The 21,491-nt window shown below is 46.9% G+C and overlaps 1 protein-coding gene across 1 annotated transcript in view; it reads right to left on the reverse strand.

Annotated features, from left to right (window-relative positions):
• LOC142803536 (uncharacterized) overlaps positions 1-21,491 on the reverse strand; it is a 236,829-nt gene that overhangs the window by 193,845 nt on the left and 21,493 nt on the right. The window contains exon 4 of the mRNA XM_075888663.1: positions 9,098-9,304. Within this exon, the coding sequence (XP_075744778.1) occupies positions 9,098-9,304 (207 nt within the window). The remainder of the gene's footprint in view (positions 1-9,097; positions 9,305-21,491) is intronic.

The raw sequence follows: 21,491 nt of genomic DNA on the forward strand, positions 1-21,491 counted from the left end.
GACCTGATTGCTGCGGTAGCTTCCTGTTGGCACCGGGGACCGACGAAGTTTGAGGTCAAGTGAAGCTTGCCGCTCCGTCTCTTCCCCTCTTCCGGGCACTCGAGCCGAACCCCGATCGTGACGCTGGTGAACTGCCTCCACTCTGCTTCTCCGCGGACCGACCACCTAGCCCACTGCCCTGGAAGTCCTCGGGTAGACTCCTTGACTTTCCATTGAGACTCTCTGAGTTGCCGCAGAAACAAGTGATTGGCCCTTGAAACCTTCGTGGTACCTGCTGATTGGGCTACTTTCCTCTTAATTTGTTGACGTAGCACCGTCGTGCTGATGTCCCTCGTCGTCCTCTGTGCCGTGCTTCTGTGGTCGCGTGTACTGCTTGTCTTTTTTTTCCCTCCATTTTCGACACTCACCAGGTTAACGCTGTTTCGTAGCAGCACAACTGCCATCGTCGTCCCCTATCTCACCTCACGCCGGAGCACTGGTGATCTTTCATGCACGCATAATCTAACACCATCCCTGTGCCGACCTGTTGAGGTGTCATTAACAGCTACGTGTCGGCAATATATTCTTCTTTTTAGAACTCCTTAGCACAGCCGAAAAAAAGTGAAGCGGACTACTGACTCAAAGAATTCTCAGCGGAGAAAACGGAAGTAGACGCGCGATTTTATCAGGCATGGGTGTGTTTGGTTGCGCAACATATATATGGGTCTACACAATATAAGAGGGTCTACACGGAACAACACTTCGGGCGTGTTTTTCTGATAAATGTAGGTAAATCGAACAACTTTAAAGCGGTATGGACAATTAAGACGAATCGCATTAACTAGTGGGCTTGGCAGCACCTTCTTCGGACGGACGCTCATGCATTTCTGCTTTTTCGTCCAGATTGCCCTGTTGCGGGCAGATGCCGCCATGGGATTTGCAGATATTGCCTCACCGCAAGACAGTACCATCGCGCATGCGCAGGGACAAGGCCTCGATGGAATATCATCATGGGAAGCTACGCCTCAGGTGTTGTGTCGACGCCATGACGTTCGCAGTGTGACGTCAGCGGACACTGACCAGCTAGACTATAAAACCAAGGTCCATCTTCAGCGGCCTTTCAGTGGGCTTGGCAGCACCTTCTTCGGACTGACGCTCATGCATTTCTGCTTTTTCATCCAGATTGCCCCGTTGCGGGCGGATGCCGTCGTGGGATTTGCAGATATTGCCTCACCGCAAGACAGTACCATCGCGCATGCGCAGGGACAAGGCCTCGATGGAATATCATCATGGGAAGGTACGCCTCAGGTGTTGTGTCGACGCCATGACGTTCGCAGTGTGACGTCAGCGGACACTGAGCAGCTAGACTATAAAACCAAGGTCCATCTTCAGCGGCCTTTCAGTGGGCTTGGCAGCACCTTCTTCGGACGGACGCTCATGCATTTCTGCTTTTTCGTCCAGATTGGTGACAAATATCCAGTCTATCAGTCTATTCGTGACGATTCTCTTACTTTGATAGTGCTACCAGGCCCACAGTGTTTGTTTGTTTCGCTGTGTGACTGTTTGATTGTCATTAGATTGCTCTTGTTAGCATCGGGGGACGTGGAGCGGAAGCCGGGTCCGTCTTCGGAATCAGAATCCGAGGCTACTGTAAACAGTCAGGTTCTTAGAAAAATCTTAAAAGAGCAAACGAAAACCAATAAGACGCTCACCATGCTTTCTGCCAACCTGAAACAAGTGGAAATAACTATAGGTGGTGTTCAAGAAAGGATAGCGTCGATTGAAAAAGAGCTTGGACGGCTACAAAAATGCGAGGAAAAGCTGGTTGAGCACGAAGCAGCGTGCAAGGGGACGAGGGAACTAGTGAACGAGCTTACGATTAAAGTTGATGACCTTGAAAACCGAAGTCGAAGAAACAACTTGATGATTTATGGTTTAAGTGAAGAATCAAAAGAAGATAACAAATCTCTGCAAGACAGGGTTCAACAACAAGTATTTAAGGACTTACTCGGTGTCGAAGTGAATTCGATAGAGCGCATCCACAGAGTAGGTTTTAAACGTGCTGGGAAACACCGACCAATTATGTTAAGGCTATTTGATTACTCTGAGAAAACTACAATTATGTCGGCTGGTTTCAAGCTAAAAGGAACACAGATTTCCATATCTGAAGATTTTTCCAAGAGAGTTCGCGACTTGCGCCGCAGGTTGTGGCATTCGGCAGCAGTGGAAAAAACCAATGGAGCAAAGGTTTCGCTCTTGTTTAATAAACTGAAAGTAGACGATATAGTTTATATCTGGGACGAGCTTTCAAATCAACGGCTGGAAGTTACACGACGTGATGCGCAGGCCCGGCGGAATCCTGGTCATTCTGCAACAACCCGAGTGAACAAGAAAAGCAGCAGTAAAAAATGACAGCCTGTGAGCAAAATTCTCAGAGTTGTTTCACTGAATGCGCGTAGTGTTGTTAACAAAGCCAGTTTCCTTGAAGACGTTATCTCCTGTTATCAGCCACACGTCTTAGTAATCACTGAGACATGGCTACATGCAGATGTGCAAGATTCGGAAGTCATACCGTCTTCTTACAAGCTTATTCGTAAAGATAGGGAGTCACGTGGGGGAGGAGTAGCAATCTCCATTAAAAACAACGTCGCATTTACTGTTTTGGACGGCATCAGCAACCACGAAAGCGTGTGGTGCAGAATTAAATTTCTTGGTAAAAGAATACTTTTAGGGGGCCTGCATCGACCACCGAGTTCTTCGCTCGAATACTTAGAAGCCATTCAAGACTACCTTGCAGATAATACAAATTCTCGATCCCGGATCATAATGACAGGAGATTTCAACCTACCGGGTATAAACTGGGCTGATTTTTCTTATGATGGCAAAGAATCTCGAAGTGCAGATATACTGATTTTGGCCGCATTCAACTTCTGCTTACAACTAGTTTCTGAGGCTACCAGAGTTGACAGTTCATCATCATCCCTCCTTGATTTGGCACTGGTTAGCAGCTCGTTCCAAGGTTGTTCAGCCAATGTAGAAGAAGGAATATCCGATCACAAGTTGCTTGTTGTGTCATGTCCTGTTTCAGGAACGCGTTCATTTACTAGACCGTCGGATACTTTCGTGAGAGATTACACTCATGCGGACGATAACGCTATTTTAGAATACTTGGAATCGCGCTTTGATTGTTTTAGCCAAGTTAATGATGTCAATGAAATGTGGTCAAATTTTAGAGAAATTGTTCTCTTTTGCGAGCAAAGATATGTGCCGTTAAAAAAGAAACGAGTTAATAGGGAATATCCGTGGTTCACGAGAGAAATGATTCATTTGAAACGCAAAATTAAGCGTCAGCGCAAGCGTCGGAACACGAGTGATTTTTCAAGCCTTACTTCTAAGTTGCGAGAACTAACGTGATCGGCAAAGGAAAGCTTTTTTTCAGATACTCTACCGTGATTCATGAAGAATGAACCCCAAAAATTTTGGCGCTATCTGTCAAAAGATAAACGAGGCATTTCAGAGATCAGGATCGCGGGAGAAAGTATTGTTGACGCGACTACCATTGCCAACAAATTCAATGTCTTTTTCCAGTCCGCTTTTACACGGGCAGCCACGCATGCTCAGTTGCGGTCATATGACTCTGATAGCTTTATGCCAGAAGTGGAAATCACTGAGAATGGAGTCCTTTGCCTTTTACACAAACTAGATGTAAAGAAATCACCTGGTCCGGACGAACTATCTAGTACTTTTTTGAGTAGATATGCTGTTTGGGTGGCAAAATATTTACATCGCATTTACACTGCATCGTTAGACGCTGCAGTTATTCCTGATGACTGGCGCTCGGCAAAAATAATTTCGGTACATAAATCGGGCTCCACTTTGGAAGTTAACAATTACAGGCCTGTTTTCTTAACTAGTACTTGCTGTAAATTATTTGAGCACATTATATTTAAGGCCATGATCACTTACTTAGAAAATAACAAACTACTGTATGCCCAGCAGCATGGATTTAGGTCTGGCTTGTCGACCGTCACCCAACTGGCTGAAATAACTGATGATTTAATTAGAACGCTTAATTTGAAAGGTCAAACCGATGCCATCTTTTTGGATTTTTCTAAGGCCTTTGACGTCGTACCCCATCAGAATTTAATAACAAAATTATTAGCTATAGGCATTGAGCAGAAGGTTGTAGCATGGATCGCGAGCTACTTGAGTAACAGAAGACAGTGTGTTACCATAAATGGCTGCCTCTCGAAAAAGTTGGCAGTGCATTCGGGAGTTCCGCAGGGCTCAGTCCTCGGACCTCTTCTTTTTTTGTTTATATTAATGATATTTATTTTTGTGTCGAGCCACCGATACAGATTAAACTATTTGCGGACGACTGCGTAGTGTACACATCCATAAATAACCAAGAAGACCAAATTAAACTTAATGATGCCTTGCGCTCAATTAACGAATGGTGTATAAGGTGGGGACTAAAAAATAAATCGTTCAAAAACAAATTCCGTCACGTTTACCAACAAAACGTTACCCCGTCATTGCACATATTACATAGGAAATGCTGCAATCACGAGAGCTGATCGGGTTAAATATCTGGGAGTTACACTTACCAGTAACCTCAGTTGGGAAACGCACGTTGAAAATGTGTGTTCGGGTGCACTGAAGAAATTATCCTTTTTGAAAAGAAAACTGCGTAACACTCCTCCCACGTTAAAACTAAAAGCGTATAAAGCACTCGTGCAACCAAAATTGGAGTATGCCGACATTAATTGGAGCCCTTGGCAACAATATTTGATTAAGAAAATAGAAAGAGTCCAAAATTTAGCTCTGCGCTTTATATATTCCGCTTACTCCCGACAACATAGTGTAACTAATCTACGTAATAGGGCAAGCCTACAAATACTAGAACAGCTCAGGATAATATCCAGATTAAAATTCGTCTACCAACTTGATCACGGGGACTTTAAATTATCACGGGAACAATACCTTCTGCAGCCTTCTAAACTTTCAGCTAGGACAAATCACAACAAAACGTTTAGGCAGCCACCCAGCCACATTAATGCCCACAAGTTCGCTCTCTTTCCTTGCGCAATTTTTCATTGGAACGCATTACCTGCGGAAGTAGTGAATGCTGCCTCGACGGCTTCATTCACTCAACAGATAGAAAAGATTAATTTCATCATATAAGTGATGTATGCTGTAAATAGTGTCATTTGAGTTCAATTCATCCGGCTACAAATGTTGAAAATATTTTTAGTTGTGCGCAGTTCTGTTGAACAGCGAGAAAATATATTTGACTTTTCTGTACTTGATAGTTATGTATTCTTTCATTTATGCCCTGTACTCCAGTGTCTTACTAGTTATTGCTTGAATGTATTGTTTGTATCCCACTCCTGCATGGGCCCGGGTAGGGCCTGCAGTACCTGTAAATAAATAAATAAAAAAAACTATCACGGTCCTCCTCGTTTGTCAACTAAACGGTTGTTGGTGAAAGAAAGCTTCTTAGTTGGTAAAAAAGCACAAAAAATTTTTATTTTTACAAAAAAATGTTTCTGTTGCTCAATCGTGGTTAGTGCCCATCGGTAGAGCCCCATTGGCTTCGGCGGCTCCTAGGATCTGTGAGTGTTTCAGTCTTATTAAGACCGGTTTTTTTTTTTGCGGTCGGCGCAATAGCGCATAATGTAAGCAAGTGTAGCTGTGTGTTCGTTAGATCAGGGACAAGTCCTCGCCTCGTATGCTTAGAAAGATAGCGTGTCAGCGGGATATATAAACGTACGTGTTCACCGACGATTACAGTAGCCGGAGTGCGAGATTGAAGTGCAACTCTTAAAGTCTCTACAATCTATCATGTATTAAGTTATATACTTAAGCTTTTGTGTGTATCAGCGGTGGTGATTTATTTCTGCTTTGACGGCGGGAACCTTTGCATTGTGGCGTCGGAGTCACTCAGTCTGTGCTCGGCTAGCTGGCTTAGCAGCAGCAGTAGACTCATGGCCAGTTTGTTCAGAAAGAAGCGGCGGATACTTTTTTTTGTATTGTGAGAGACATAACGATCTGAGTAGCGTAGGGGAACGGGGCTGGCACGAGCAATCTGCCGCACTGTACATTCCAGAAGTGCGTGCGGGCGTTTCACAGCAGCCGCCATACACACAGCTTTATTTCCTTGAAACGACCGGATGTATGGATGGATGGATGGTTGTATGAATGGATGGATGGATGTATCCGGCGGCGCCCTTTAGATCGGACGGCGGCTCACGCCACCTAGCCGTAATGTTAAGTACTATCACTATGTGTTGAAGGATTTAATTTTACTCGCGCCTTTATTGTAGCCACATATCAGTTTGTCTCCACCTGGTTATTTTTACCCATTTAAAGTTTATTTTGCCTTCACTGTCCCTAAACCCTAATACTTTGAAAAATTTCCCGCCATTAACTAGCACAATATAGTGGAGCCCTTTACAGAGCATTATCAAATCTTTAGCCGTTTCCTCCTTCTCTCCACACGCACTACACAACGTGTCTGTGCCTTCGTATTTGACTCGGTACGTCTTGGTTCGCAATACTCCCGTTCTGGCCTCGAACAGCTGAAAACAACCTCGAAAATTATCGTACATGGATGGATGGATGGACAAGCTACATTCAGCGACCTCTTGTGTTGTCGAGTGGTTTCTCTCCCTAGGCAGCCACGCTCAATGGGGACAGCGTTCGATAGCAAGGTTTTAAGTGCACTTGACGACAGAGTTTTCCTGAATTCTTTCAAATACGTCGACAATTTTTCTACTCGTTTTAGAAACTAACATATTAACTTGGACCACTTTGTAGACTTTAATTTAATTACTTTTCATAAATACGAGCAAGGCTTGTCATTTGTCTAGGTAATTCCAGTGGATTAATTAAAGCAATGTTGAGTTTTAAGGTTAGATCATACAAAAAAGTCAGTCAATTTCGTCCTGTGCTTGCTGCTGCCATTTTATACCCGAAAACTTCCTGATCCCACGTGCCCAGCGAACTTTCTGTCAGCCCTTCACCGGCTTGCCTTCTCTTGCCATCCAGTCTGCGAATCATGACGAGCGCTTATCTTGCCTTCGCGTTACGAGCCCTGCCCAGCAAGTAGAGGACCACATGATTAAAGCAGCAAACACAGGATCGAATCGACTGGTGGTACATGGCCTTTTTCCTGCAGTGGGTGTAGTCGGGCTACTGCAGCTGTTCTTGATGATGATGATGATGATGATGCAAACAACATCTTCCCCATATCGAACCTGCACAGCGTGTGCATTTGTTCAATCTCCATTCTGCTCACCCTGCCAAGAATTCACTTCATCAGAAGCAACATGTAGTCATGAAGTTAGCCAACTTGGCAACGAACTCAATGAGTCACCACCACATCCGGTCTTCATCTCTCGTGCAGAATAGCAGAGACAGTTGAGCAAGACTGTAGTTCTCTACCCCTCATAAACAGTTGTTGTTCACTTTCCTCAACCTTTTTTTTAAATGCAAAAAACTTTAGGGGGCCAGGCTTTCGTATACGCTGTCGTGTGTTGTCGTCGCCTTTCGGCTTAACACTCCATGTGTAGCATATAGGTGAATAGCGAAATGACGCGTCATCTGCTACGGTATTTCCGGTTCGAGGCCTATCTCTTTGCTGCTTCAAGGTGCCTGCTCCGCAGTGTAATCGGAGAGAAAACATGTACGATTCTATGACGCGTCTGTTGCCGCCTGTTCAGTGATTGTGGTCTTGAATTCTTTCTGCAAACAGATTGATGATATTTCACGCATTTCAGAAAACGAAGCTGGAAGGGGAAATGGGCAAGCACGAGGAACGGTGATTTGATGATTGATTTGTGGGGTTTAACGTCCCAAAACCACCATATGATTATGAGAAACGCCGTAGTGGAGGGCTCCCGAAATTTTGACCACCTGGGGTTCTTTAACGTGCACCCAAATATGAGTACACGGGCCTACAACATTTCCGCCTCCATCGGAAATGCAGCCGCCACAGCCGGGATTTGATCCCGCGACCTGCGGGTCAGCAGCCGAGTACCTTAGCCACTAGACCACCGTGGCGGGGCCACGAGGAACGGTGAGAGCTGGGTTTTAAGCGTAGCATGCTATTATGCTTTGAAAAAACGCCGTAGTAAGATTTCGCAGAATCACCTCGCCTTAGTAATTTCGAGCACAAACGGCCACTTGGAAATCGCTCACACCTGTGGACACACACTACCATATGTTCAGCATACGTACGTTGACAAGACAGGTACACCTACTCTGCCCTATCAAATACGCCAGTGCAGTTTATTTGCATTGCATATTCTGCATCACGATATTTACATAATTAGGAGCATAAGCGAACACTTAATAGAGCACGTTTCGCCACACATTTGGTTGATTGATTGATAGGTGGGGCTTAACGTCCCGCCACACTTTTGAACACGAGAGTTTGGTCTCGAGATAGTGTCACAGACCAGTTAACCTGGTCTGAGAAGCTACTAGTAAAGCTTGAGAAATTTCGATCGCTACATTGTTACATCTAAGTACTTCAAAACGGGAGATGACAGTCGCCCCTCCGTACCTTGCGGTCTTATTTCAGCGCTGATACTTTGCCAAAGTTCACAGCGCTATATAGGCTAGAGAGAACGCAGGTGCTCGTAATTTATCGTATTATTTTCACCAAGGACCTGACAATTCATGTCTCATATGTTGTCAAAACTGTGAATAAAATTCAAGGAAACGTGACTTCGAAACGTACGTGGGTGCCGTACTCAGTGAATTGGTACGCGGGTGAAGTCAATGGGACGAGGTATGCCCTTATGCTTTACTCACGTAGAATTTTTGCTAACCGAGACGAAAATGGGTAGTACCTAAGCGCCCGTTTGATGCATTTATTTTTGATCTGCTTTTGTTTTTCAATATGTCTTTTACCTGTGCAGTAGTCTTCGAGCTTTGCCGCCCACTAGCTATTTCTATGTTCTGACAGCATAGTGTTCATGGTGCCTTCCTAAAATTTCTAACTTGCTCAATGGCATTGCATATTTACGTTTATTCATCTAGCGTTGAGTGAAGCGTTGTTCTCAAAGTGAACATAATTTGTTCATGCGACTGCACGGATGCCATTCCTTACCGTGTCTCTGCTGTCTCAGATGGGGGATTTTGCAGAGGGCGGTAAGGCACCACAGGTTTCCATGGGAACGACCGACCACTGCCTTTCTCCACGTCAGCCACGCTGTCCTTAGGAAGAGGTGCCACGGAAGTGCTGTACGTGTCCTCCGTGATTATCTCCAGGGTGACCGCTTTCTTGCGCCAATTGCGAACGGGTTCATAGCACGTCCTGCACAAGTACAGCGCAAACACAGAGCGTCAGTTCTTGTCGGTCTTCTCAGAAACTTTCCTGTGACAGAAATATTGGCAGGATTTTATACGTAAATTTTACTCCCCAGCCGATGTTCATAGCCGCTTAGCAAAAAGTCGGTGCGTTTCACCCACGATCCATACAACAGTCTGTCTTTTAATTAATGGCGACGAAAACCTTCCCCATTAAGCCTTAGGTTACAACAAAGTCGTTCGCACGACTCAAATTATCTTGAAGACCTCGTCTACGACAGCTCTCGTAGCTTATTACTGGTCCTCTTATCTCAACTTTGAATACTGTATTTATCGTCGCGTCTGTTATAATGGAATGTTTCATGCCGGGGTCCGCCATGGCTCCGCTGACAAATTTTTGTGACAAAAGTAACGTTGAAAAGTATATACTAATAGATTGCAAAAAAAACAGTAGGCAAGCATCTGTCGCACGGACTCTAACCAGCAGCCTCTTCATTCGAAGAGCGTGGCGCTTAATACTAAGCCACCTAGCGAACATTGCCCGAGATGCTAACGGGAAGCCTTTTATATACACCTTTTCACAGGAGGAAAAAAAACACTGCCATGATGGGCTGCATGCGGGAGTACAAAGGCTAAGGGTGCAGGCGTGTCAGTGCATTTTTGAGGGGTCATGCCAATTTTCGCAGCCCAAAGAGGACTACGGCGGTGCCGAGATTGTATTTTTTGAAAAGGTCTATACACCATACACCGTTTGACAGTCCTCAGAGCTTCTAAACCTCAGCGTATTTTTGTTATCACATACGAGATTGCGCGACAGGCTCGCGTTGGGTAAAGCCCCTAAATCTACCGCAGTAGCGACGTACTTGAAGAAACGCGCACCTCTTCTCCTTTCACCCTTCCCCGACCTCTCCGAAGCTTGCGCCGAGTCGACATTGGCCAGATACCGTCACGTGGGACCGCTCACAGCTTTCGTATGTTTACAGTCGCTCGCGACAACCATCATCTTCTTTGCACGTTTCTCCCATTCCCCATCCCTGCAGGCGCGGCGCCGTGCTCCCTACCGGACTGCAGAAAATAGGCGCCTTCCTCCTCTTCTAACCACTACCACCACCACAACCATCTTTGCTCTCGAAACGTGGACTCGCTGTGGTATGGCGCTTCTGTTTTGACCGATAAAAACTTGTCTTTCCGCGTGCGTATACAGTGCTTTGGAATTCTTTTAACCCAAGAAAAACGTCACTATTGGTTTCCGGGGTGGCCATTGCACCTTCCGATGCTTAAGCAAGATGATGACTGATATGTGGGGTTTAACGTCCCAAAACCATCATATGATTATGAGAGACGCCGTAGTGAAGGGCTCCGGAAATTTCGAGCACCTGGGGTTCTTTAACGTGCACCCAAATTTGAGCACACGGGCCTACAACATTTCTGCCTCCATCGGAAATGCAGCCGCCGCAGCCGGGAGCCGTTTGAGCAAGTCTATAAACGGCCGAAAGTTCTTTATGATACCGCCCGTTAAGTGCAACGAGTTGCGACGAACGACATGGTTTTATAGAATCGGAATCGTGAACTTGTGGCCGAAATTTTAGGCACGACTTCGTGAAGTAAGTTGAGAGTCTCTCACCATGAGTATGCGTCAACATTTGCTTGATTAGACACCCGTTCTAACGCCGTATATAGGCACGTCGCTGGGTAATTCCACAATACGTCACCATCTATCATTTTGATTTCACGAACGGTGCAGCAGTTTGTTTTTTTCTTGTCGTAATTACGTTTTCTATTTGATGTTCTTCGCCAACTGATTGGGGTTTGCGGTACTGGCTTGTGGGCTTAGCATGCACGCGGAGAAAAACGATCGAAAATGTGATTGGAAAACTTGAGAGATCCCGCGCTGCTGTTTTAAAAAAACGAACAAACTCGAGAGTGAAAATTCACATCAAGATTGGGACTCTCCGTTGGTTTCTTGCCGTGTGTTTGTATATTTCAGAGAAAATTGTCTGCTGTGGTTCTTTGACGTTGACCGATCAGCTGGGAACGTACAATCTATGCAAAGCGTACATGACCTACCGAGTCGTTGGACATGCGTTCATTGCTTAAGAACATCACATATACGTGCCATTTCACGGGATGGTGTACGTGCTATTTCATATGTGAAGGTTTATATCCACGACTGGAGCTTTTGCGAAAGCATCGCTTAAGGTGGCACGCTAGTTTACTAATTCGCTAGCTCTTTTTTTTCGCGTATAGTGGGTATGTCAGATACGTACACATGGCGTACTTGTGGAATATGGTATGTGCATGTAACCACTTAGCGAAATAATCAAAGATGTTCGATGTATAAATTAAAATGATGCACGCCTTCTGGAGCATTACTAAGGGGCAGGCCTTAGATACCTTCCCAAGTGCTCAATCGGCCATCGGCGATGCCACCGTCCTGCGTCCAATGTCAGCGCGAGGAGTTAAATTGCTTTCCTTAACAATATTTGAGAGACGGGAAGTCGCGCATATTGTCGCGACTTCCCGTCCCCATTGCATTAACGTGCCCATAACCATGCGCACAGGGCATACACATGCACACCGTATTGTTGTACCGTGCAGAGACCATGATGGCACGAGCACCGGGCCAGACCCGGCTCGTATGCGCCATTCACTCGCACTTCTCGTGAAGTGGAAGAAGAAAATTGCTGATCGACCCCTCTGGTGGCCAACTCACTCGCAGTTTTGCGACCATGGTTCTTTTAGTTGTGGGCACAGTTCACCTTTAATAACTATACATTTGTTTGACTCGTCTGCTCTCTGGACCATCGCTACAATATTGTATACCCGATACGGCACTACGCAAGTATGTCTTGGGCCAACGTCAAACTTCTTTAAATAATTTTAGGATGAGTTAGACGGCTGGTGCGAATGCTCTTGGCGCGCTTCTTGACCAGCAAGCGCTCTCTCCACGAAAGGGCATCTGCTACGCAGGAGCAAGGCAGGTGGCGCCACGTTCGAGAAGAGAGTGCAAGGGAGAGAAAATAGGGGAGAAGCGAGAGCGGAAGAGGAGAGTGTCGCTACTTTGCGAAGTTTCAGGGGTTTCGGGCGCGCCGTCGCGACTCGCCTCCACGAAGTGCCACCTACAGGTAGCGTGGTCTTTTCTACGCGCGCGCTTTTCAGACTTGTGATTTGGGAGATGAAGGTCACTTCGCTCGCGGCCGCATTCAAGAAAGAAGTGCTCTACTGACATACGACGCAGGAAGAATTGTGGCAGTTGTTCGCGCTTGCCCTTTGCATACTTGTCCGCTCGTTTCGTCTGTACGTCTTGCTTTTGAACAGCGTGCTTTCATGTCAAGCTGTGACAGGTGTTTCTCCGTGCTCTTCCTGGGTATGCTAATTTCGTGTAAGCTTTCTGCTTGAGGTACGCGCTCCAAGTTTCGAGCTGCTTCCCGTTTTTAGCGTGACTTTGCAATTAGTTGCTGTTGCTGAAACAATGCCCAATATACGCCCGACTACCTCTGTAAAAACACATGTCACTTTTGTGTTATACCTATTTCTGTATGTTCGGGGGAGGATCAGCCACGTTCTTTTCTGTTATATATAGCCTGTTTGGAGTGCAATACCTCGCAGATTACCATCGCTTATATTAGTTTATGGCGACACACACCGTGCATATTCCCGCACAGCCACTGCCTCTACGACATCCAGTCCAGCGTAAGATGGTTTACATGCTACACTGCATTCTGATAGTGACTCCGTACACGGTTTCAGTTAAAAATCAACCAGCCATCAAAAATAAACACGAGTGCTACGCATCTCCAATTAGCCCAGTATTATGTTGGGCCATATCGAGCACGTCAGAATATTTTTTTCTGATTCGCGAATCTAAACAATAAACAGAAAATTACTCAATAAGCTTTTTAAATAGTGACTCTAGAGAGATATCTTCAGAACGAAACTTGTGGTGCTCGCCCAGATCAAATGAAATTTTCAATCTGCGCTAGGATAACTACGCTGCCTAATTTTTTCCCCAACCTTTTTTAAGATTGCGCAAAATGAAAAAAAAAATCACGGAATTGCAGCCTAACGCCTGGTGTTTTAGTGCCCTCAAATGTAATTTCATGGAACAATAAAAGAATGCTCACACACAAAAGCCGCTTGAACAAACTATAAGTGACTACGATGGACATAGGCAATGGTAGGATGGCACTGTTAAAAAATATATATATATATTCTCAGATGGCGACCGCTTTCTCCTGATATATATATATATATATATATATATATATATATATATATATATATATATGTATATATATATATATATATATATATATATATATATATATATATATATATATATATATATATGTATATATATATATATATATATATATATATATGTATATATATATATATAAGGGAAAGAAGTGTATACCTAAGGGCTCGTTTTTCCGTGTTTTAACACAATATTAATGAGATCTAACAGACAGTAATGCCAAGGAATGTACAGGGGAAGTTATTAGAACCAATGGAATGTAAATAAGAAATAAATGTGGATGAAAAAATAACCAGCCGTGCGCAGGAATCGAACCTACGACCTTCGAATAACGCGTTCGATGCTCTAACCACTGAGCTACCACAGCGGTCTTCCCTCCATCCACTTTTTTGGGTTTATATGTGAATTTAGAAGTAGGAGTGACAGTCAGTGCCATCTATAAGCCAAACGACGAGTGTGAAAACACTCCTATGCGCATGTTTGGCGTCACGTAGCACGTGAATTTATTTTGAGTGGGCAGCTGATTAATTGTCCCCCTTATACAACTTGGTGTGTGGCAGACTTGGTGTGTTTAGGTTGTATAAGAGGGACAATTAATCAGCTGCCCACTCATAATAAGTTCACGTGCTACGTGACGCCAAACATGCGCATAAGAGTGTTTTCACACTCGTCATTTGGCTTATAGATGGCGCTGACTGTCACTCCTACTTCTAAATTCACAAATAAAACCAAAAAAGTGAACGGAGGGAAGACCGCTGTGGTAGCTCAGTGGTTAGAGCATCGAACGCGTTATTCGAAGGTCGTAGGTTCGATTCCTGCTCACGGCTGGTTATTTTTTTATCCACTTTTCTTTCTTCTTATTTACATTCCATTGGTTCTAATAACTTCCCCTGTACGTTCCTTGGCATTACTCTCTGTTAGATCTCATTATTATTGTGTTAAAACAGGGAAAAACGAGCTCTTAGGTATACACTTCTTTCCCTTATTTCATTGAACGAGGGTCTCGTAATGGCAAACTTGGTGTGTTTAGGTTGTATAAGAGAGCAATTAATCAGCTGCCCGCTCATAATAATTTCACGTGCTACGTGACGCCAAACATGCGCATAACAGTGTTTTCACACTCGTCGTTCGGCTTATAGATGGCCCTGACTGTCACTCCTACTTCTAAATTCACATATAAACCCAAAAAAGTGGATGGATGGAAGACCACTGTGGTAGCTCAGTAGTTAGAGCATCGAACGCGTTATTCGAAGGTCGTAGGTTCGATTCCTGCTGACGGCTAGTTATTTTTTCATCCACTTTTCTTTCTTATTTACATTCCATTCATTCTAATTACTTCCCATGTACATTCCTTGGCATTACTGTCTGTTAGTTCTCATATATATATATATATATATATATATATATATATATATATATATATATATATATATATATATATATATATATATGTATATATATATATATCACGGGAAAGTGGTCGCCATGTGAGAATGCGATACGAGACCAGAGAACGCACATTGACTCTTTTTTCTACTCTTTTCAGACTAATGATAAAAATCACGGAGGGGGCGAGGAAAACATTGTGATGAGCATAAAGAAACATGATGGGAATATGTGGTACGCATTTCTTTTTTGAGCCCGCTTCGACAAAGTAACAATAAAAAACGCCAGCGGCCTGCGCGGTAGGCGCACCACAGTCACAGCGAAACCTAGAAGCGCGGCCTTTCACAGCCTTTTCTAAACACTCATTGGATAACTGCTGCAAGCCCACTTGCCTGATGTCCACTACGGCCTTAATAATAAAAATTCGAAAGTAGCAGGCAGGCCTTCGCTATGCTATTTTTCGTCATTCTTCTGAGAAGTGTATTCGCTAAATTATATTGGGAGGAGTTTTGTGCCAATTGTTCATGCAGTGGCTGACGACGATGAGCAATTATGCCCGAAGTGGGTATGCGCCGCAGTTAATGGCTCAACAAAAAAAATTGCCCGCAGCTTCCCTCGGGGGAACACTGAGGAGGATGCGGACCATATAATTGGTTAACGGGGTGTTAAAGTGCGACTTACTTGGGTCGATGGCTAAATTGGTTAACGTGGTTGTGAAATGGGGTGTTAAATTGCGACTTACTTGGGTCGATGGTTAAATTGGTTAACGTGGTTGTAGGAGGGGGTGTTAAATGAGTGAACACGTACACACGTATGCGAAAGGGCGGCGCTGGTCGAAGGGACGTCGATCATTGTGTTTGTGGATTCGTTGGAATTCATTTCACCGCGACCTTGGACGTCGACGCGCCGTACAAACCAACCGACGAGCGGCAACTGAGCGAGCGAGCGCCGACCTTGAGTATATATACAGCACGACGGCGCATGCACTGTCAGCTGTTGAATGTTCTCGAAGCGCGACGCCACATGCGCGTCCACTGGAGAATCAGGAGAATTGTAGATGTCGAACGCGGTGTGTAGAGGAGGAAGGGTGCACAGATGGTGGAGGAGTGAAGCGCGCGCGGTGTGTAGAGGAGGAAGGGATGCACAGATGGTGGAAGAGTGGGCGACGGCGCGACGGCGCATGCGCGCGCGTCAGCTGTCGAATGTTCGAGAAGCGGTGCGGACGGCGCGGACGGCGCGGACGGCACACTACAAGGCGCGAGTATAAGATGCTCCGCATCTAAAAAAATTTTTGTAATAGGTTAGAGCATTGAATGACCCGCTCGTTAAACTATTCGCATTGTGCGGCGACTGCTTGTTCTTTTGTTGTTATGAAACGCTTTATGAGTCGTCTTAACGCGATTGTTTTCGCGACATAAAGTCGGCCTAAGGCAAGTTTACAGCAAGACCCAAGCATCGGTGAGGCTAAAATACTGGGCTGGCACCCAGCGGTCTTGGGTTCAAACTACACTGTGTAATTGGTGCTATGTTTTTATTGTTTTTGCTAATTTCACACGATGTGGTTACGGACACCGGCGGTGGCGGCGGAAAACCTCAGCGCAGGACAAACTGCGCTCCGCTCTAACAGACAGGTACTTAATATGACATTCTTAGTGGTGACTTCACTATGCCCCAGTAATTAACTTTTGAACGCACAGCCAATCATGCGTATTGCTTGCAAGTATCCAGAAGACCAGCCATTGCACGTAATACGATGAAATTATGACTAAAAATTGTGCTTTTTGTATCCTTCTTTCTTCACAATGTCAACCGCTCCCCCTCCCTAATGTTTATCGCCAGCCCCCCGCCCCCCACAAAGGCCGCCGAAGCCTCGAATGCTTCGTCTGGTCGCGTATCGCATTCAGACGTGGCGGCTGCTTTTTCGTTGCATTTTCTTTAACGGCACCATCCAACCATCGCTTATCGTTCATCGTAGTCACAAATGGCCTCTTGAAATGACCTTCATGTGTGAGCAGTATTTGATAATTTTTAAAAATTATATTCGAGGGCACTAAAAACGCCGCCCGTATGGCGGCAATCACGTGGTATTTTTTGTTCAATTCCGTGCACAACCGCAGTTATCTTACCGCAGGTTGAAAAATTTATTATTTCTGGATCAGCGTCACAAGATTTGTACTGAAGATTTTTTTTAAAGTCACTAATAAAGAAGCTCATTAATAAACTTTTTTTAATTGCCGAGCTTGAGGGACGACGAAAAATATTATTATGTGCTCTACATGGCTCCGAACAATACTGCGCTAATTGAAGATGTGAAGCGCTCATGTTTAATTTTTATTACTTGGTGCTTTGTGGTTGAAACACCATGCATATGATACCGCAAATAATGGAGTTGCCCATAACTTTTTTTTTGCGCCGCTCGCGCCGCTATTCAGTAAGCGCCATCACGGGATGCAAAATGACGTTAAACCTTCAATAAAAACACAGCGAGGCCAACTTCACAGGCACAACGGTGTAGCTTCCGCGTCGACCAGGGCCATAGGCAGAAGTTTGTTCGGCCGGGAGGGGGGGGGGCACCACTATGAATTGAAGAGGCGGCCGGGCACTCTGATGCGGTCGAGTGTCATTTTTTGCTCAATATTCTTGGAGGGGGGGGGAGGGGAAGGGGTGCACGGGTCAGGTGTGCCACCTCCATGGCTACGCCACTGGCATCGACTTGTTTTCATCCATTTAGTCGTCATTGCTTTTTCGAACGGAGCTGTGAATTACTTTGTTAGTGGTCACCAGCGCAATCGTACGCACAATGGTCATTTAGCCACGTGAACTAATCAGCTCATTTACGCGGCCAGAATACACGCTCCTGATTGTTGACTATGCGTGCGGCCATAGATCACCGGCTACCGGCCAGGCAAAAAAAAAGGCCGTCCACTTGCTGAATATAACCACTCTATTTTTCGTTTCAAGGCACCCCGTGGGGGCAAGCGAACTTCTGAGCTCTTCGATTGTAGCATGCTGTTGCGACGACGCCACCGACGACGTTACGAAGGGCGCCTCGAAATCCCACCGCTACGAAGGGCGCTACGAATCTCACCGCTGCAACCACTGTTTCGAAAGACGGCGACGCCAACACGGTCCCGAAGGCGCCACTGCTTCGAACTCCGCCGGGAAGGTCACCAGCCGTTTGGTAGCGTAGGTTTCTCAGCTCGCGACTGCTTCTGCGCAGAGCTGATAGACGAGCGGACGAGACGACGGTGAGTTAAACAAGGTTTATGTACAGCATATATAAAGAGGCGTTACAAATTCGGCACTGGGGCCGACAGAGACGCGAAGAGCCGAGCTCTTCTCTCTAACACATAGCTCTACTCTCAAATGGATCTGCTGTCAAAGGGGTCTCTCTCGACGCGCCGCAGGGCTTCTTTTATATGCCCCGGGTCCAACCGAAATGTCCAACCCGAAGCGCCGCTGGTCGCGAGGTCAGAATCCTCCAATGAGGTCGCCGCTGGGCCGCGTCCTTCTTTCTCATCGAATCTGGAGAGGCTGCACTGCAGGTGGCTGCACCCAAGGACGAGTGACGTCGCCGCGCATTGCGTCAGCCGCCAGACAGGAAGACACCGGTTGTTTACTCGACGGGCTCGCTTGCTGAGGTGACTCACTGCACGTGCACGCCAGAAAGGCGCCGCGCGTGTTTACGCCGTTGAGTTGTTCGCGTCAGGCGGGCTGGCCTTGACACAGATTGCCTTTTTCAGAGGCCCGGACGTTCACTGTGGACTCGCAGGCATAACAATGCACATCAGAAAGCTGTGTTCGTTGGACCGGCATCCGCGGTAATATTCTCTGTGCACACGACCCTATAAAAGGGGTGGGGAAGGGGGAGGGGGGTATGTGGAGCCGGAACTCCCCAAAACTTTCTACCGTTTTCTCTTGCCCCCCCCCCCCCATGGTGCAAGAGTAGTAAGAACGTGAGCAAAGTGAGGAATCGGGCTAGATCGGGCTAGTTGGTTCTTCAGGATTTAAAAAAAAAGTGACAGCTTTGCCTCAAAGTATTGAACTCAATGGCAACAAACTTGAAGGTTACGCATAGAATGGCAAGTAGATCGACACGTGCCCCGTGTTTCTCTCGCACAAATGACACACGAAACGTACTAGCAGGAAGAGATGAACGCGAATAAGCGTCTCGGTTGTTACTTTGCAGTCTCTGAAAAGCACGCCCTTTTCGCAAACAGAGGCTGTGCAACGATTGCAGTGACCATTGTGCGCCCAGTATCTACCACAGAATCATTCCGGTGAAAGCCCAAGACCAGCCAAGGCACACTAATGTCCCCACAGCAAGATAAGCGCACGCGCGAGGTCCACCCTGCCTTCTTTCCACGAGGCAAAGTACGCGTGGGAGATAAGAGAGCACGCCACCACATCTTGACAATGTGTTGATACGCGCTCATTGCGCCATCTTGCTGGTAATGCTGAAAACATAATAGTTTTCTCCGAGATGCCCATCACCAACAGTAAGTGGTAGGTATAAATAGCTTGCCGTTTAAACGTCGACGGAGGTGCTCCTTCGTGGATCAGTGGCTAACGCCTCGCACTCACAGATCAGATGTCCCGCGTTAGGGAGACGCAGGGGGCGCCGACCAGTGCGGACGCGAGAAGATCGGCTCCCGTTTCTGTTAATGTTTTCGTTAGGATTTTTGTGGTGCCTGTGCTCGAGCTGCGTTTCATTCGACGCAGTTTCTTCTGAGGATCACGTCGATACCAGAGTTTTTTCGGTGAGTGGTCCTTTTGCCGAATTATTGAAACTTTTCTTGTGGAACGCGCCGCGGCTCGGCTAACCCTACCGGGCTCAGCCTAGCGTCAACGGCGAGGGGCGGGAGAAAAGGGGCAACATGCCCGAAGTAGAGATGGTAGAAGGAGAGGAAATCTCTCACGAAGAAGCCAATCGCCCGGGTTGGATGACAGCGCTGGGCAGGAACAAGAAAGCTCGTGTAGAAACGCCAGTTTCCGCGGGCAACGCATCACATGTGGGCTCGAAGGGAGGCCGCCGCACGGCAGCCCCGCAAGGTGCAATGAAGCGCCTCGCAGCAGTATCGAGGCTCCCCCGGCTGCCGAGGGACCACATACGAATTATCGTCAGGCCGAGGGACGGACTTGACGTCAGAAAAGTAAGCCAAATTAGGCTCGCACAGGCTATTGCCATGGCGGCTGCTCTTGCCCCGGCAGAGACGGAAGGGCAAATCGTTTGCCCAAACATCGCCCAGAACATTCTCGTAGTTCCCACACCGGAGCAGAAGAACGCAAACGCCTACGCCGCGATCCAACAGATTCGGATAAGCGAAGGAATGTACCATGTGGCGGCATATGTCGCGGCCCCCGATAACACCTGTAAAGGAGTCATACGAGGAGTGGACACTGACATCAGCGAGGCCCAGCTCCAAACGATGATCGTCAACCAGCGAAATCAGAAGGCCCTAGAAGCCAAAAGGATCAAGAATACCACCACTGTGGTAGTGCTTTTCGACGGCATGAAGGTACCAAACTATGTCATATGCGGCGTCAGCATGCTGCGCTGCACGCTCTACAAGCGCCAAACCGACGTGTGCTACGCGTTAGGAGGACTTGGCCACAGGGCCGATGTTTGCCCCAACCCCAACAAGAGGGTGTGCAGGGGCTGTGGGCTCGTGTCTCCACCCGACGATCACCAGTGCTCGCCTAAATGTGCCTTTGCGGAGGTCCACATCCGCCGCCGGACAGAACGTGCAAAGAACGCATTCAAGTTCCTTACGTCGTGCGACGGAGAAGACGACGGCGCCGAAAGCGCGTCAAAAAGTCTCAGCAACAGCTGGCCGAAGAGGACCGGTCAAGGGATTTCAGCGTGGCAAGTGCTCCCAGGCAGGGGCGTTCCGTCACGCCGGCTGGCCGCCGGCGCGACCGCTCCAGGAGCCGCGCTCGCACCAAAGGGCGCTCTTGCTCCCGGGCACGAATCCAGGAAGTACCTACCTGGGCGGATCGAGCCAAGCCGAAGCCAGCGGCGCCGCCACCAGAGGTAACGCAGGTACCATTGCCAGAGCATAGGGAAGACCCCAGGATAGCTAAGTTGATCCAAGAGAATGCTTGCCTTAAGGCAGAGATTCAACAGCTAAGGGCTGACCTTGAGTCGTTCCGCAAGCATTACTCCTCGCAGGGTGAGAGACAGCAGATTCCCTCACCAGGGGACGTGCAGGCGCGCTCGGGAAAACGTAGGGCCTCACCCCCCCCCCCCCCCCCCAGGGTAGTGGGATGCTATGGAGACAGAATCCAACAGCAAGGCTCTGGAAAGCATGCAGCAATTGATTAAACAACTGGCTGATAGCATGACTACCCTACCGGAAAGGGTGTCGTCTCTTGAAGGTACACAGGCAGCGCTAGCTACGGGTAGCTCGCCTCCCAAAGGCCCGAACAGGGCACAGTCGCCTGCAGGCGCGGTAACAGTCAACCCGACAGGAGATCGGCTGTCTCAGAACAGTAATTATGGCGGACAACACTAATGAACTGGTCGTGTGGCAGTGGAACTGTGCCAGTT

Source organism: Rhipicephalus microplus, chromosome 3, assembly GCF_043290135.1.
Source record: "Rhipicephalus microplus isolate Deutch F79 chromosome 3, USDA_Rmic, whole genome shotgun sequence".
NCBI lineage: Eukaryota > Metazoa > Arthropoda > Arachnida > Ixodida > Ixodidae > Rhipicephalus > Rhipicephalus microplus.